This window comes from Rhipicephalus sanguineus, chromosome 9, assembly GCF_013339695.2.
Source record: "Rhipicephalus sanguineus isolate Rsan-2018 chromosome 9, BIME_Rsan_1.4, whole genome shotgun sequence".
Taxonomy (NCBI): domain Eukaryota; kingdom Metazoa; phylum Arthropoda; class Arachnida; order Ixodida; family Ixodidae; genus Rhipicephalus; species Rhipicephalus sanguineus.
The window spans coordinates 30,054,819-30,073,079 of NC_051184.2; the positions used below are offsets into that span (position 1 = coordinate 30,054,819).

The window sequence follows — 18,261 nt, forward strand, 5'->3', positions numbered from 1 at the left end:
GCTAAGTTTCTTACTATCACCGCACGAATAGATGGCATCACGTGACAAACTTTGCTACTCATGGGTCAGTCCAGTTTTCCGACATGGCATAGCCGCAAGTCGGCATAGACTCGTAAAACGGGATTACGAAACCGCAGAAGATGACGGGCAGGCGTGTTTCGGTCGTGCTGCGTGACTTACTAGAGGCGCTCCGGAAGTGACGCCCGCGCAGGCTCCGCCTCTGCGCGCATGCGCAGTTCATTCTCGAGTTCGTACTTCACGAGACGGCGGCGCGCGATGGGAAATGAACAGGGCGGTGGAGATAAGAGAGAGCACCTTGGCTTTTCTTCATCTTCGCGAGGACGGAATGGTCCGTTCCGTCAGTGGCTGGGGTTGTCCTCGCGGCTGGAGCCGCCGCCGTTCATGGTCGGCGTCGACGCGCCGTTGGCCGAGCCGTTCTCGTCCGTTGAGACGCGTCCGTTGGTTCCGTTGTGCCTGTGGTGATGGTGCACGAGCGGCGGCGGTGGCGCCCCCTGGGCCATTGACTGCAGGTGCTGGAGGTGCGGCGGCGGTTGTAGGTGCGGCGGGTGGTCGGGACCGTGGAGTTCGGCCGCCGAGCCGTTTGCGTTGGCCCCCGCCTGCAGCGGGTGCAGATGAGGCGGGGGCGGCGCTCCGTTGTGTGGCGAGGGCCCGCCGCTCATCATCATGTCTCGCAGGTTGGCAACCTCGGCGGCGAGCCGCTGCATCTCGGAGCGCAGTTGGAAGTTCTCCGTCTGCAGGTCTAACCGCGAGTGTGCCGACCTGCACGAGAAGATGGGTGTTTATAGATATGCGTACGAGCAGTGATCATTAGATCGGGCATTCATTCAATTGCCCCTACACCATACTTCTGGACTGGTAATCAAGTGCCGAGCAAAGGCCTTTTGTTGGCCTCCTTCATGACACTAAGTACAGACTAGTCTCATCCTACTCTTTCTATTCAAGATCTTGGTCTTGAAGTGTAAAATGCGGCGATGCGGTGCTATGTTCTCCAAACACATCTCGCCATATATATTCCATCATCACAATCGGCCTACTGGACAACCACTGGTCTACTGTAGCACCAATACATCGCTGAGTCGGCATCACTTTGTGCACGAACACTTCATAATCCTGCCCCACCGATATCATCAGTTGTGTTTGAATGTCACTGCGGGTCACCCTTGAAAGGAAGGCGTGATTCTAGCTCAGTTGCTTATTCTTCCTGGCAATCGTGCACTCGGCCCAGCTTACAAGAACCTTGCAGGGTTCGTTACAGCATCGCTTTTTTTTTGCAGTCAAGTAAAGCGCGTTTACTTATATTCGGCTGGTACTTGCATCTAGAGCGTCAGAAATGTCATGGTCACATGATACGGTGTTTTAAATAATCCATTTCCCGCGATACCGGTGACATCGGTCTCATTCGGCAGTCCAGAACGCGATGCCGCGAAAGGTTGCTTGAGCCCGCACCTGTGGTGGTGGTGATGATGGCCCGAGGACGTGCCATTGCGGCTCTTGCGCGACGAGGAGTCGTCCCTGCGCGGCGAGGGGGCGTCCGTACTGGACGCGCCGCTGTCACCGTCCGACGAGGCGGTGTCCTCTCGGCCGTGGAAGGACGACGAGGAGGACCGCAGCTCGGGAGACGAGGAGCCGCCTCCGCTGCCGTTGCTACCGGCGTTGCCGTTTCCGGACACCATGGCGGCGGCGGTGATGACGACCGCGGCGCCGTTGGGCGGCGCCACGCCGCCCTCCGAGCCGCTGATGTGCCACTTGTGCCTCAGCTTGTGCGGTAGGCAGAAGTGGTGAGCCGGTGGACTGTCTTCCGCTGAGGACCACGAACCTACGCAGAGGAAACACCAACAGAGACGTTATAGAGGGCAGGGAAAGTTTGCAAGTTGAGTGCCGATGTGGCCTTAGGTATAACCCCCCCCCCCGCCTTTCTCTTACCTAGTTATCTAAGGGAGGCGCCAAGTCTGCCCCATACCTTTACTCAGTCGCGTCTTTTCCGTCATATCTTAAAGTGCAGGGTTGCCGCAATGTACGTTTTAACGCGGAAGTGGTGTTTTGTGCCGGGGTCTACCAAGACTTCACTGACGTCATTTCCGTGACGGAAATTACGTCGGTAAAATGCACACAAACAGACAAAGCAAACCTGGAAGAAGAAGTTTGGTTGGCGCGGATGATCGGAGAGTGAATCTTCAGGCAAACCCAATAACTTAGTCATCGCCTTTATTCGATATCAATCCCATAACGCTCTCGCATATGTACCGATAATAACCTCAACTGATTCTTCTCAACATCTACGACGTATCTGCGCGTCGACAAAGCCCGGCAATCGGTACATCTAAAGCACACTCACTCTCGCACACATCTCAAGCCGGAACAGTCGAGTTATCGAGTATGTGAGGCTCACCCGAAGACAGAGGCGACGACTCCTGGTCCGTCGCTGCCGTCCTGTGGTCTTCCAATGCCGGCGGCGGCGCGGCGCACAGTAGCGCCGGCTGGTGCTGTTGGCCGTTCAATTGCTGGCTGAGCTGCTGGTGGTGATGGCTGTGCAGGTGGTTCGGACTCTGCGCCAATAGGTGAGCCTGGTGTGGCTGCAACTGCTGCTGCTGTTGCTGTTGCTGCTGCTGCTGTTGAGCTTGTTGCGCTTGCTGTGCCAAGGACGCGGCCGTGTAAGGCGACGGAGAGGTTGCCAGAGGCTGCGGAGGTCCCGCCGAAGTCGGCGACTGCGGCACCAGTGCCGGAAGTAGCGCGGAGAGCAGCTTGTTCCGTCGGCCTCGTAGATCAGTGAGGCCCGCGGCCGCCGCGGCGGCCGGAACCGGAACCGGAACCGCTATTTCGGGCGGATGTTGGGGCGCCTGTTGCTGCTCGACCACGAGCGAACCGCGAATGCCGAATTTGTCCCTGAGGGGAGAGACGTAAATTTGGGGAGAATTTTGAGCGCTGAAAAAGAGAGAGAGAACGGGGGGGGGAGAGAAAAAAGGGGGAGAACGTTGTAGGACGCAACTCAAGGCGAAAACGAAACTTTGCGCGAATGACTAACACAGTAATAGATACGAGGATGGCTTGTTGGGCTAGTATCGCATCTTAGAAACTTTACATCCCACACAGACGGTGACGAATTTTGTTTTTATTCTGTCCCCGTCTGTATTCGCCGTGACGTTATCTAAGTAATAGATAAATGAATGATTAGCCGTCGGGCCTTAAAGGCCCTTGCGGCTGAAGATATCGAATGCGGTTGTGGGACAGGACAATTGGGCTTGGAATTTACGACGCTACGTGTAGTTATGCCTTTGACATGCACTACCACGCTGTCGATCTGCAATAAAAAAATCGCCGCAAGATCGGAAAGCCTACAAAACGTCAAAGCAGAAACATAACAGCACGAATTACGTTACCACGCAATTATGCGCGGGAAGTACAAGTTAGGTGCATAGCCCTTTTCTTCGAAAATGGAATATCTTGAGACGCGACAATGTCATCATAGAATGACCTGAGCTTGTCGGTGGGGATTCACGATAAAAGACGGTATGTGTGCAAACACGAAGTCAGGCGTTTGTGTTGTCCCGACTCCTCTCTCGTGTCCGTGTTTGCACGCCCAGTCTCCTTAACATGAATACCTAAGATGGGAACGTCGTGCGGAACGTTTCAGTATATTTATTTCGGCAAACGACAAACAGTGACTCACCTAAGCGCAGCCAGCTCGGCCCGTAGCACGGCGTTCTCCTTGGCCAGCTCGAGGACTCTCGTCTCGAGGACCATGTCGTTGAGGCGCCTCTTCTCCCGCGACCTCTTGGCCGCCTCGTTGTTGCGTCTCCTGCGGTCCCAGTAGGTGTCGTCCTTCTTGTTGTCCGGTATGAACTCGCGCTGCTTGCGCGTCGGGAAGAGCGGCTCGCGGTTGCGCAGGTCCACGGCTGCGGCGGCCGACGCGGCCACGGCCGCCATCGAGCACAGCCACTCGCCGGGGCGAGGCTGCTTGGCGATGGGCTCTCCTTCAGTGACCATCATGGCAGACGCCCATCGGCTGCGCCGCAGACCGGAAATGGAAGAGATGACGCGAACGTCACACACACGCACATTTCCCCTTCGTTACTCGAAGGTTACTCATTGAGTTCGTTCTATAGAAAAGTTCGGCACATAAAGACATGCGGTTGTATCGAGAACAGTGGTAATGAAGCAATGTTTGAGATTGGGCTAGTTGGTAATCCTTCTTCAACAAACAGCTTAGGAGCAGACAACGGACAAGGAAGGGAACAAAGACAAGCGCTTGTCTTGTCCCCTTCTTTGGGTTTGCTGAAGAAGTGGGAATGAGGATGTCTGTGAAATGAGAGATTAGGCACGTATATCACTCACAGTATACGCATTTCCCCGTTTGTTACAGGCAGGCTACGATCTAATAGGGTCGTTCAGTAGAAAATTTTGTTATATAGAGACACGCTGCTGCGTCAAGAGCAGCGGTAATGAGAAGGTGGGCTGTGAACTGGAAATTAAAAAACAGGCACGCGACAGACCTATCCCATGCGGTACGCAAGTCCCCGTTAGTTTACAAAAATGTTACAATGTAAATAGCTCGTTTGATCGAACAGTTCGTTACATAGAGACATACTTTTGTATTGAGAACAGTGTTAATGGTGTGGGCTGTAGGAAACAAAAAGAGGACGCAAACGTCACACACACGCACCGTTCCCCTTAGTTCATCATCATCACCATCATCATCATCATCATAATCTTGAATAAGCCTACTGCACGGCTTAGACCTCTCCCGTGTTTCTTCAGTTAATTCTGCCCCATATAAATCCATCAAGTAACCCTCGGCACTAGTTCCCCCTTTGTTACGGGAAGGTTTCTCATTGAGTTCGTTCAATCGAGAAGCTCGTTATAGAGAGACATGTCGTTGTATTAAGAACAGCGGTAAGAGGAAAGTGGTCTGTGAACCGGAAATGAGAGAACAGGCAAGCAACACACGTATCCCTTACTACGCACTTTTCAAGGTTACAACCTGATAAGGTCGTTCACTCGAAAAGTTCGTTATAGAGAGTCGTCGTTCTATTGAGAAGAGCGGTAAGAATAAGGTGAAGGTAGGCAGTGAATTGGAAATAAAATAACAGGCGCGCCAAACGCCACTTAAATTGACCTCCCCATTTCTGTGGCAAACAAATTTTTGTGAAATAAAACGTTGAATTTCGTTAAACGAAGAAGGTCGTTATGTCGGGAAATATATCACAGAGGACAGTAATCAACCGTTGGCAGACTGTCAGCCGACGTAGCATAAACATGTTCGTCATAACGAATTTCGCTAACTCGAGAGGTTCGTTTAATTGAAATCATACATTGGATACACAGAAAGAGAGAGAGACTTGTAGCACAAGTTATCACCCGGCTTCAGACAGGGTCTGTCCTTATACCGTCATCAGCATCAGCATCATTATCATTACATTATGGACGTGTGATGAGCACTTGCGCGTTCGTATTATTCTGATGAGCTGTAGTTGTGGGATATGTCGTATGAGGGCGCTCTCTTAGCTTGTACCGCTGATACAACTGCTGCTACAACTACTGCTACAGCCACTACTACAACTGACACTACTGGCTGCATACTACTGCTGTCACCTACGATACTGTTATTGGCTGATACTCCCATTACTACTCACTGCTCGTTTAGCAGCGGTGATTGCAGTGGCAGGGCCAGCAGGCAGTAGTAGCGAAGCGGTGATAGTTCTCTTTGTCCTACTACTAATAGCAGCGCTTGTAGACGCAGCGGCGGCAACGGTATAGTAACTACCCGTAGTGGCTCGAGATGACCTTCCTTCTCGCTCTAACGGTTGGTCGGTGAGCTACCGCGAGGCGCTGTTTTCTCCATTACGGGCAAAATCTACCCGAGGCCGACAAGGATAAGCCTTCTTCCCTCTTCGGCAACGTAGATAAGAAGCGAAAGTAGAAAAAGAAAAGAGAAGGAACGACCTAAAATGAAAAACGGAGTCAGAGAAGCAGCTAAGACGGTGGGGTGGCGAGACTCACTTCCTCCTCGCCCTCTAGCGTGCCCGTAATGGCGGCGGCGCGTGCGCACGACCGAGCAGACGAAAAACGGCGGCTTTCTCGCAGAAGGAAGGTCGCAATTTCACTTTCGTTCGCTTCACGGTCGTGAGTCATTACCGTGTGTGCGCTGAGAGCGACTCTAACCGCCGCGCCCCCTAGGGGGCGAGAGGGTAGCGCTTATTACTAGAGGTTACGACCTTCGCTGATTACGGATAATAGCTGGCCTCAGTGATGCGGCTTCCGCTACTGGTTCTGCGAGAACGATTCACAACGAGGACTAGAGAAGCGTACGGGCTATAACAACTATAGACACATGACTCGTTTCGTCGTCTGGTTTTGTTCCGCACGCCTTCGAAATGGTGGTGCTTGCCGGCTATTGGCTAAGAATCCAACGCACTTAGAATCGAATGTATCCGTCCTTGTTCCTCCCTTTAATTTAAAGCATTCCTTCCTTCGGTCGTTTCTTATTTCGCAATCGGCAAGTGTTCATTCATTCATTTATTTTGTGATTGCGTGTCCGATACCTGTGACATTTTGTGGACTATGGACACTTAACAGCTTCACACACAACTCGTTAGAGATTGATTGATCGATTGATTGATTGATTGATTGATTGAATGATTGGTTGATTGATTGATTGATTGATTGATTCATTTATTCATTCATTCATTTTGTTCATTCTGTTTTACACGTCCGATGCCTGCGAAATTTGGACGACTATGGCCGCTTTAATAACAGTCCCCAAACACTGCTCGTTAGATGTCGATCGATGATCGATATCGCCGACGCTGAATCGATTCATTTGGGGATATCTCGTAGATTTCTTCATTGTCACACCGCCCCGCCGTTTTTTCACTATCGATGGCCGTTCGAGAAGTAAAATGAATCGAGTAGGCGATGACATTGAACGATCTAGGCGTCGTCAAGGCGCCCTACACGGATGTCTCAGATAACTTCGCAGCTCCGTCGCAGTTCTTATCTTTCAGCTGTGCGTCAATCTTCAGTCACCGCCCTTTTCAATGCGCTCAGCGTCATCTGATTTAACTGCTCCCCCTGCCCAACTAAGGCCCGTATTTACAAACCAACCCTTCAGTGTGCCTTGAGGAGACTCCACGATCGGCCTTTTACTGAAGGAAAGATCTTGGGAGCCTTGCTTCACATCTCATCAGCCCATAAATCCGCACGAGCCCTCCCGCAGTTCTTGAAGGCAACGGAATTGAGCCAACGCCTGTGATACGCTGCACTGTGTGTGTGTGTTGTGAAATATGTGCACTGTTGATTTTGTCTCTCTCTTTTAAGGGGAAAGACTTAGATCCCTCACCAAACGCGAAATTTGACCGTCGGCGTCGGGGACGAGTGATGCTAAAAACCATCACAACCTGATGACGTCACCTTATGACGCCATGACTACGTCACAGATCGCCAGAACTTGTGACGTCATTATGACGTCATCGCGGCGTCACTGTGACTTCACGCGACGTAAGGTCACATGATGGCGTCATCACGTGACATAGTAGCTTGGGTCAAAGGTGGTCCGATCACGGAGGCAATGCAAAACCAGGTGAGGTGCAGAAAACTTTCGAAGGGTGGCTTTCGCCTTCGAGTCGTCTAAGTGAATGCATAAGGGACCCTGTGAGTTTTCTCTCTCTCTCTCTTTATTTTACATTCTTATTGCCCTCCCCATGCGTAGGGTAGCAAACGGGACACAGTGCAGTTAGTCCTTCTGCCTTTTCCGTATTCTCTCTCTCTAAACTTATCTCTTGCCCTCCTTGTGGTTTTTGCGCCCTTAACGCACGTTAAGGATAACACAAGAAATGTTGAAGAATGCAAGAGATAAGTATAGCCTTGGTTTTGTGAATACGTGCCGAGGACAGGAAGAGTGTGTACAGGGTATTCCACGAGCCCGTTAATTAAGGGCCGCCATGTTGCGCTGTGAACGTTGAGGTTTTTTTATCTTTAACAGCTGAATGAAAGGTACTGAGGTAGTAGGCTCACTACGCATGGAAATGGCTGTACGGGAGCACTCGGCATTTTGTGACCTCGTTAATTTGACGTCACGAGATACGAGACTGTAAATGAATCGCGTAAAAGTCCAAGACATATGCGCGCCCATGGAGTAAACGATTAAATCGTTTGTAAAGAGTAAGTAAAAATCACCGCCCGAACACTTCGTACAGACGATTGACCAGCGAAACTGAAACGTACGGTCCCAGTGCTTGTCACGAGCTGGGATCTATCGAAATGTTTTTTGTTGGGTTTTCCTATCTCCACATTGAAGAGTTCGTGCTTCAAACTTTTCATTTGGTGACGTTAGCTTAAGGGTTATTAGGAACAATTCAAGGATTTTATGGGTAGCGATTCACGCTGCGGTGGGTATCATCCCTAGCTATATATGCTGACAAAACATGAAGAGAAACTTATGCGAGCTCGGAGACCCTTCGAGGTAGCGCATGCTAGCACTGCTGCTTCATTACAGTTTCTGCGCACTCACGGACTCACGGACCGCCACATTTCCCCACCTAACCACATACAGCTTAGTCGTAAAATGGTGCGAATTCGAAAGAATGGTTACATCTACAAAGGCCTGCCCTTTGGCACACGCAATGTGTCGCGTTGACGCAGCGGTTAAAGGAAGCTCGAGGTGACAGCAGCTCGACGTTTGAAACTAACAAAACCGCCCAATGCCAAAGAAAAAAAAACAGCGAAACGAGGCGACACCTCCGTCAGAAACAGCTCAGCCTCGATCGCCGCGGACGTGTTGGTAAACAAGGTCTTCGGCTTCGGCAACGGCTTTGGCTACATGCCGGCGGCACGACCTGCTAATCGATTCCGATACTGGCCGAAGGTTTCGCTTTCGACAAGGCGGCCGTCAAGGAAGCGGACCGCGAGGCACGCCAGGATGTCAAGGAGAAGAAAGTGGTGTGCACCACGGAGTCTATATTTAGCCCCTCTCCGTTCATGCCTTATCCTTCTTTTCTTGTTCTTAACGATTTTACCTTTCTGCCGTCTTCTACGAACTCTTTCTAGAAAGAACAGGGTCACCACATGCGTGAGTCAATGTAATTGGCACGCGCTGATCGCCCTTGCGATTGTTAGTGACCAACTGTCAGGTAATGTACAGGTGAGCGCAATATGAGTTGCAATATGTTGTCCGTGCTCAAAATGGTGCCAATACTGCAAGGCGGTGCCGACATAGTAAAAATGACTCAAGTAGACACGGTTTAGTTACTGGTATTCTCTAAACCGATGTACCGTTTGCTGGGGTAATCGTTCAGGCTTGGGGCCCCTTCATCTGTGGCCCAGGTGTTGCAACACATATTGAGCGCGACTGTACGTTGAGTACCAGCGCGAACCAAAGTACATATGCAGACTGAAGGAAAAACCACAGTGTTCCCTGCAATATTTACTAGACGGAACTGTGGCGCTGCGATCATTCAGCCACCATGGGAATGATGGGTGGTACGTGGATTTGCCTAGTCTTCGTGCTTGCGGCTTCGAACGCACTTGTGGCTTAGTCTGTCGTTGTGTTTTGGCTTTTGTTTCGGATAAACGAATAGCTCGTTGCGAACCTCATAGGCTGATTTGAATCGGTGACCTTAGAACGGTCAAGGTGGTGTAGTGGGACTGCTGAACTTCTTTAATAATTAGCAGTTTTTGAAAGCCAAAGGCGCACGAAGCCGAAAAAACGAAGCTTGGGCAAATCCATGTACTAACCATTATTCCCATGCTTGATTAATCGCCATGCGTTGCAGCACTCATAGACACTAGCGCCACTTTTACCTCTAACGTATTATTATGAAACTCCACAGGGGAAACGAAGCGATATCAACTGCATGCAATGAAAATTGAAAAGCCCAGCGGCCTTCAGACTTAATCTTTAAATCATTGTCTGTAACTGCCTACCAGCAACAGCACAATACTGAAAGTTTTCCGCATAATGTAGCATCACGCGAGTTCTAATTTTGAGATCGGGCAAAAGATGGTTTCGCCCACATTTGTCCCTTCAGAAAACAAACAAAAAAAAAGGGTATGGTCGGCCATATTTGTTCGCGCATGCGCGGACGTGTATATAAGTCTGCGCCTTGTCGTCTGTTTCTCTCGTTTCGCGCGCGCACACGTTGTCGTCTGCATAGCCTCGACCTGATTGGGACTTTCACTCTCGCTTGCCGTCCGGAAGGCCACGCGCGCCTCACGCCCGAGGCTTCGGTGCTTTCACTATCGCCATTTTTGTTTCGTTATCTCTCTATTTCTTTTCTTACCTCCTCTCCCGTTCCCCTTGAAGCCAGCTCCTCCTTTCCCTCTAGTACCTCGCCACTGTGTAAGCGCGCAAAAGAAAGCAACAAGCAGACGACACACACCGGTTGTTTTCTTTCGTGTGCACGCGCACGTTTGCTCGCTGGGGACAGGAAAACAAAAAAAAAAAGCAGACGACGTTTTTCTCGCTTTATGGCGGTCGTCTGCCACGAGCTCGTTCGCATCTATTTTGTCGTCGCGAGCGCGTCCTCATGCGATATGTTTGCTGTTTCCTCGCATTGTTCCATTCCGAGTGGTTTTGTAGGCCTACGGTGGTCCTTTCCTCACGGAGATAGTGAACCTCTCTACAGAACGAGATCCTCGCTTGAATGTCTTTCACCGAGGTCTTCACTCTTTTGTCGTCGTTCTGGCACTAAACCCACGTGAGTTTAGGTTGGTTTAGTTGGTCTACGTGGTTTAACGTCTCAAATCCAAAATAAGCCAGAAGTCCAGGGGACGATGGAAGCTTGAAGCGAAGAAAAATTCTTGAACATGTGTATGTTTTAAGCATTCTTGCCATGTTGCTGCTTGCTTTTCACGGGAAGGTGGGAATGGTCAAGGTGCCATTATGCTGCTTTTATCCTGCAATCCTCGTTGTTTATCTACGTTGTGCATTTGCGGTCATAGCAATAAATTCAATTCAACACGGGGTATCGATGGAGCCACCGATTCTAAAAGTAGTCATGTCTTCTTCAAGGCAGTGTCCAAGGCCGTGTCCAAGGATTGTTCGTTAACGTTCCGAAGCGATTCAGGCTAGGACAGACGGCGGAGCGGAGGGCTCCGGAAATTTCGATCGTCTTGGGTTCCTTAACGTGCACTGAAGTCGTACAGTACATGGACCTCTAGCACTTCGCCTCCATCGAAATGCGACCGCCGCGGACGGGGTTCGAACCCGCGTCTTTCGGGTCAGTAGTACAGCACCGTAACCCCTAGGCCACCGCCGAGGCCAGTTTAAGACGTTTATGAACTAACTTTATTAGGAGTGATACTAGCGACGGAAAATAAAATAAAATGCTTTCTCTGAGCTACGTTTTAACTGAGTCGTCGTTTTCTCGTCTTAGACACGCATGGAATTATATTTCTAGCAAAAACGGGTTAAGTATTTTAACCAGCTGTTTCACACAACCACAAAACAAAAGGCGACTCTGAGACCTCGGTCAGGTATTGGACATGTTTGAACAGCATCGCCTACTAGGAGGTGATGATTGCATTAATGCAACCATCGCTCCGCAGTACAGAACACATGTAATAAATAACTGATTACGTACATGTAGTTTGCTTTACAACACGAAAGCTTCGTAACGCATTAGCATGATGACACCCAGCCACGAATTGCATTCCTCTAATAATCGTTATATATGCTCGTGAAACATTCTGCATATTCTGCGGCCGAAGTTGACGATTCTTATACGAATGTTTCGCCGTATTCGGCTTTCACAGCATGGTGGCCACACCTTTAATTACTGGGGACGTTCCACTTTTATCACTTGATCAGTTAGGTATCGTAGAAAAACCAGTCAATCGATTCGTACGTTACGATAACGACGATTCAGTTTCTGTCGTAATCGAACGGTGCTAAAAAAATCACGCTATATTTCCGAAGTGAATAATGATTGAGGAGCTGGCTCAGAGATAATCGGGTAAACCGTGAATGCTCCGTACAATTCCTCTACTGTCATATAAAGACGTCACACGCTGTTATAGTAGCGATTGTGTTCAGGTTGTTGTCGAACCACAAGCGGTCGCAGACCTTGCAGCTGTGGCCGAACATGTGGTCGAGGGAATCGAGGAAATGTGGTTTTGCCTGCCTCAATGTCATCATCAAGGCGCTCGAAGAAGAAGAGGACTTCTCTTTCGCGCGAGCTGTGCCTGTAGCGGTCGCCTATGGAACTAAGGTTACGCTTACGGCGCGGGACTTTGCCCCAGCGTAAGAACCTGGCGAGCCAGCTCCTAATAATGTAATTGAAGATATATGCTGGTTAAGTGCGGTGCAAGGGACCCATGTATAGCGGTAGCACAAATGAAAACGGTTAACTAACTTAACTATTTCCTAACGAAACGCGCAAGTCGGCTGTTCCAGCACGCACCATCGCCGCTGCCTGAAAGCTTGCTTCTCCCTGTACACACTAACCATGCGGTGAAGCGTCATTTCCGGTACTACTAGTAAGCTTGTTGGAAAGACGTTATCTGCTGTCCGACAAAGTTGAGGCACGGAAAGGCAAATACATTAGGTTTGCACGAACTCCGCGTTTTTGACATTTCCGCTTACCTTACGTTTACCGCGATTACCTTAGTATGGTGACGACGCATTGCGCTCACAGCATCGGTGGGGTACAGCATGGTACGTTTTCAAATGGAACAGTCACTTAGTATTATGTCACCGACCACAACTGAAATATATTGTTGGATGCATGAAGAGATCAAAGAAATTTTGTGGGCTATGCAACTGGGCGGGCCTAACACGTTGCACCGGAACAATTTGTTTTCGATTACAATTAAGGAATTATAAGACAAGCACAGCGCAGATTGCCAGTAATGGATGAATAATGGATTGTCGACGCGCCCAACCTTACGCCCAGAATTGCTTCGTTCAAGCAAGTTCCCAGTTTTAGAACTCTATTACGATTTTAAAGTATACCTAATAATTCAACAGGCCGGAGCGTTAAGAGTGAACTGAACCACTTAGCAAAGCGATTAGTTTAAGGTTACAACTTTATAGACCTGACCATTCTGTAGACCATACGGTTAAAGTAAACGGAACCATTTAGCAGAACCAGTAATTTAAGGTGAACGGTACTGGTTTATAGACCTTACCACTTAATGAACATTGCCGTGTAGGTAGAACGAATGGTATAACAAAGCAGCCTTCTAAAGCGGTGTAACAAAACTGTGTACAAAAAAAAAAGAAAAAAATAAGGTTGATTCATACTTGAAGGTATAAGCTCGCATTTAATGGCGCATTTATTGGGGCTGATCGGTGAAGTTGCGTTTGTATTTTGAGCAAGATACAATCACGAACGTTGATAAAGCAACTTATCAGGCCACGCATACTTTATCTTAAACTACCCTTGCGAAGAAAAAAAAATACCAGAAAATACGCGCTTCTTTAAACGGATATGGCTTTTGAGTCACTCCTATTCTCACTACTTTCTTAACCTTTCCATCCGGGTCTCCCCATGCATCCATCATCAGCGCGCGCTTAAACACGAGACGGGCGGGAGTTTATTTAAACTCCTCCCCCACGTGGGAGGCGTTCGTTTTGTTCAAGGCCCTCTTATGAAACAACAAGCTCTCTAAAAAAAAACAACTTCTCTTCTAAAAGGCCGCCGCCGGGATCTTTCGCTTTATTTTGCGTTTTGTGTGTTTGTGTTTGCGTGCTTATTTCTTCATCCTCGCCATTTTCCGAGGACTTCGGAGGGACCGCTCATAGAGCGCGGCTTCCGAAAATACTCTCAACGTCTTTCGAAATCATCGCCTCGTCTCGCCTCTCTTTGTCTCGCGGCTTTTTTTGTAGCGATGATGCGAAAGGCTTAAAGAGACATCGGTCTGTCTTTTTCCTCCCGACATCACTGCCTGCTTGAAAAGAGGCATGGTGGGTGATCACGTCCACTTGTGCTGATTGTTAAGTTTGTGTTTTGCTTTTCTATTATATTTAGCGATTGAAGAGACTCATCTCAATGTCCTTAATGTATGTATTTTGTTGTTCGTTGCGGTTACGTTTATACCAGATGTTTTTTTTTTCCTTTCTGGTAGATCACCGCATTTATTTGCCATTTACCTATAAACGTGGGCTTCGTGGACGCTTGCACTTTCAGCAAAGCCGATTCCACATAGCCACATTAAGTAACTGCATTCAATACGAGGCGACTCAATGGATCCAGTGTTTAGCAGACAGACAGTGACGTCCAATAAAAAAAAGAAAAAAAAAGAAGGCTGTGACGCCAGACCTCGACGTACCCACGTGGGCGACCTAAGGCCCGGTCGGTGAAAGCACTGCAGGACTATCAATAAAGTTGTTACCAGCCAACCAAGGAAAGTAGTATGTTTTAGGAATAAAGGCTACATATCTGCGGCGGAGTTGACTCTCACGTCACCCCCCTCCCCCTTATCCGGCTCCCTCGTTCTCTATCCGGTACTCTATCACAGCTTACTGTGATATAATTAGAGGTGTGTGACATAATCGCGCACTAATTAAGACTTATCAGGCGTTCATTAAAAGTCAGCTTAACCTCCGTGTTGATTAGCGACGTACCCCCCCCTTCACCCCCCCCCCCCCTTTCCGTACTCCACAATTTACTAGAACCCGGATGCGTCCCAACGAATCGGTCTGCGCATTTCTACGAAAGAAATTTATTTCAACACACTAATTAAACAGCCTTTCGCTTAATGTGATACAATTAGACGCGCGTAACGTAACAATTAAGCTCAGAACGATATTTCAAGTCCGTGTTCATTAAACTTCGTCTTAGACTTCGTGTTGGCAACGATGTGACGATCCCTTCATACACTATACTGCGGATGTGTCTCAGCGAATGTGCCCGTGCGTCTCCGCGAAACAATTTTAATGGTGGTGTCGCTTACGTAAGCAGGCAGGCCCGCGAGGTAAGACAGCTGTAAGGCAGGCCCGCGAGGTAAGACAGAAGAAGCGAGGGTGAGGGTGTTGAAGGAGGAGGAGTCACGCAATTTCGCGCGTAAGCTTTCCTCGATGCGTTGCAACGACAACAAACCGCATGCGTTCATCGGAGAAGAATGCAGCGCTATACAATAAAACGAGAAGTCGCGGGCGTCCTCAAAGGCGGCGTCAGACCGTCGCCTGAACCGCGGCGCCGAGGTCTCCTCTGAAGATGTAAGTAGACTTCGCGCAGAGCGACGCCGAGACCGCGGTCTCCCGCCGGTCCTCTAGAGGGTTTCGGACCTTGAGCACGCGAGAGGCAGAGGACCTCGTGATGGCGCACAAACAGCGACGCACAAATACGAGCAAACACGCTTACAAGAACGCTGCACCAGCGGAAGCGCAAACACACACACACGCACGCGGGGTTGTTGGAGTCGCATTGAAAACACGACGCCCTGAAGGCGCCCTACAAAGGACCCGAGTCGGCGGTTACAAGGATGCCTCCGGAAGCCTCGACTTGAAATAGGCTCTTGTCCCCGCGATGAAGAAGAACGGAAGGTGTTCGTCGGGCGCCACAGAGAGAGAGAAGAAATAGTAGAGAAGGAAAGGCAGAGGGACGGTTTGCACCCTACACATGCGGGTGGGGGAGATTTAAAGATGAAGAGGAAAGAGAGAGAGAGAGAGAAAGATAAAAAGATAGCCAAACACACATAGCTGTACTCTTGCGTGGTACATAGCCTGGTCGGTCACTCTTGTGTGTTGGTCACTTCTGTGGTACCGACATCTCACAGGCGCTTGGCCAAGTTTGTCGTCCAAAAACCTCAGTGCCTGTGCCTTCAGTTGTGATGTCTTCTGTTGACAACATGAAATTGTTTGAACAGACATTGGTCTATAAAGGCGCGCTAAACGGACGCCAATACTGTCTCTGAAATATACCGAACGCACAGGACGTGTATTTGCAGACAACGAGAGCGTTGTCGGCCATTCCAATTCGAAAGGAATAGGATTTCGTAAATGCCACCCCTAGCCACAAGCGATAAAGCAGTGTGGCCTCTCTTCGGCGGAGTCCAGTTGGCATACAGATATGCATCAAAGAGGACAGGTGGCGTTGACGATTAGTCCGAGGGACGCACGCGACCAAACAGCTGTAACCCTGAAGTGTGACGTCCTCTCTTACGAGCGTTGTGAAAGAAAAAAATAAATAAATAAGAGAACGTGTATTTGCAAAGAACGTGAACAATGCGACGAATGTGTGTAACGAAAATAACATTCATACGCTCAAAACGTTTGTTTTGTATTTGAGAGTCGAATAGAAGCGAATGCGGAACCATCTGATTTGGGCCCCGACCGATCTGACACTTTGTCACTTTGGAATTTCTTGAATGTCGCGGGCTTCGCCAGTGTGGAAGAGACTACTGGTGTCGCTCAAGTTATAGGGGTGACGCAAGGTGACGTAATGAATGCCAGCCGGCGGTAAATAATGACGTAATGAATGCCAGCCGGCGGTGGGCGGGACAAGTTAGTCATATTTCACATCTATGTGGGGCTGATGTAATCATTTAATCTTAATTGTTGGGGTTTTACGTGCGAAAACTACGATATGGAAGCTGTAGTGGAGGGCTCCGTAAATTTCGACCACTTGGAATTCTTCAACGTGCACCTAAATCTATTTTACAGGGGCCTCTAGCGTTTTCGCCTCCATCCAAAATGTGGGGCTAATATAGTTTTAGTTGCAGACATAGGCTTCTCTAAGCTTCCATTGTTGTCTAATAAAGTCAATAACATTTTGAGTGACGATAAGAGCTATTCCCTAAGAAAGCCTGAATAACTGAATATGTTAATAAAGTCTGAGAGAGGTACCGGCATCAGAGCGCTAAAATACCACTTCTGGTTGACCATTTTAAAGTACCACCCAAAGCGATACAATGCTACGTTCTGATCAACTTATACAGCTGAGATGTAACGTTAAAGCCTGAGCACTGAAGTTTCTTGCCTCGGAAATGTAACCGTACGTTTTGTATTAGGAAATACTATTTTTTTTTTCAACATTGGAATTGAAGGTGAGCTGCTGACCTTCGTGTTCGTCTCGTTATATGTGATTTATATGTCCCCTTTGACAATTGACGACACTGTACACTACGCTTGTGGTGTGATGTTGCCGAAGCGCGCGGATTACTGCGCCATCAGCGTGTGCTGAAAGGGTTGCAGTTGGCTTTAACGCGTCGCTTTGGTTTCTTTTGTTTGTACGTAAGAATATTACGAAATGATTTTCACAGCGTTGTGCTTTCCCAGTACAAGCGTCTCGCGCTTCGGAGAGGCCTCGTTATGAATAAATAATAATAAAAAAACTTCCTGTTGACGTCTCATCTGCCAATTCCAACGGGTGTGGTTATGTTGTAATTGAAGAGTACGTCTTTAAGTTTACGCTCCTTTAACAGTTTATTCTTTCGTGAAAGAAGTCTGGAACGTTTTCTTCTGCTTGTTTTCGGGCCTGCATTTGATGGGGACGGGAAACGAGTAGTTAGGCTTAGTTAGGACTTAGAGAAAGCAAGTTAGGCTTAGCGACAGCGTAACGGCAACAAGTAGCAACGCTTAGGCTTGACAATCAGCTCATTAGTCCGCTGTAAATGGACATTATGAATAAAGCTTTATAATCACCCTGCTATGCCCTAATCGTTTTATTACGGAACGCAGCAGTTGAATGTATGACGTCAGCCAAGAATTTCAAGCTCGAACGCGGGATGTATAGTTTGTAAAGTAGAGCCCATGGCTTTGCGCAAGGAGGAAGAATAGTCAAGAGAAGACGGGTGCGGTGCGAGATAGAATTGTTGCACAGCTACGCATGCCCTGCCTTCTAGCTAATTTGCCCGAACAATAAGTTAAGACATCGTAGGCACAACGTTGGCCAAGAATTTAAAACAGGCTCTGTGGGGAAGACTGCAGCAGAAGATGTGGACAGACGACATAGCGTTAATTGCTGGAACCAAATAATAATAAAAAAAAGGCTTCGCTGCACGAACAAACGCTGTGTCGTCTGGAAAGCATTCAACGTGTCTGTCTGACAGTCGCCCGCGCAGACGATAGTCGTTGCCAGCAAGAAAAGCATGAAAAAAAGTGAAATGTTGCCAGAAAAACAATAACAATAAAACGTGAAAGGAGACCTTCACTGGTCCGTGACAGCTGTCAAGTTGACAAATTTGGACAGATTTAGCCCGAGGCAAAAGCCAAAACAATCAGGCGAAGGACTGGCTCTCGTTTCTGCAACCACACGAGACTTGTGAATGTACAGTTGTGAAATGGGGGATATTGTGAAATTT

General features: G+C 48.7%; 1 protein-coding gene across 1 annotated transcript in view; it reads right to left on the minus strand.

The window, feature by feature from the left end:
- Nucleotides 1–255: 255 nt before the first annotated feature.
- The window catches only part of LOC119404884 (alpha-protein kinase 1), a 43,755-nt gene continuing 25,749 nt past the window's right edge, over nt 256–18,261 (minus strand). Inside the window, exons 2-5 of the mRNA XM_049419111.1 lie at nt 3,689–4,024; nt 2,411–2,904; nt 1,468–1,837; nt 256–780 (exon numbers count right to left, since the gene is read on the minus strand). Of these exons, the coding sequence (XP_049275068.1) occupies nt 360–780; nt 1,468–1,837; nt 2,411–2,904; nt 3,689–4,005 (1,602 nt within the window). The 5' untranslated portion in view covers nt 4,006–4,024 and the 3' untranslated portion in view covers nt 256–359. The remainder of the gene's footprint in view (nt 781–1,467; nt 1,838–2,410; nt 2,905–3,688; nt 4,025–18,261) is intronic.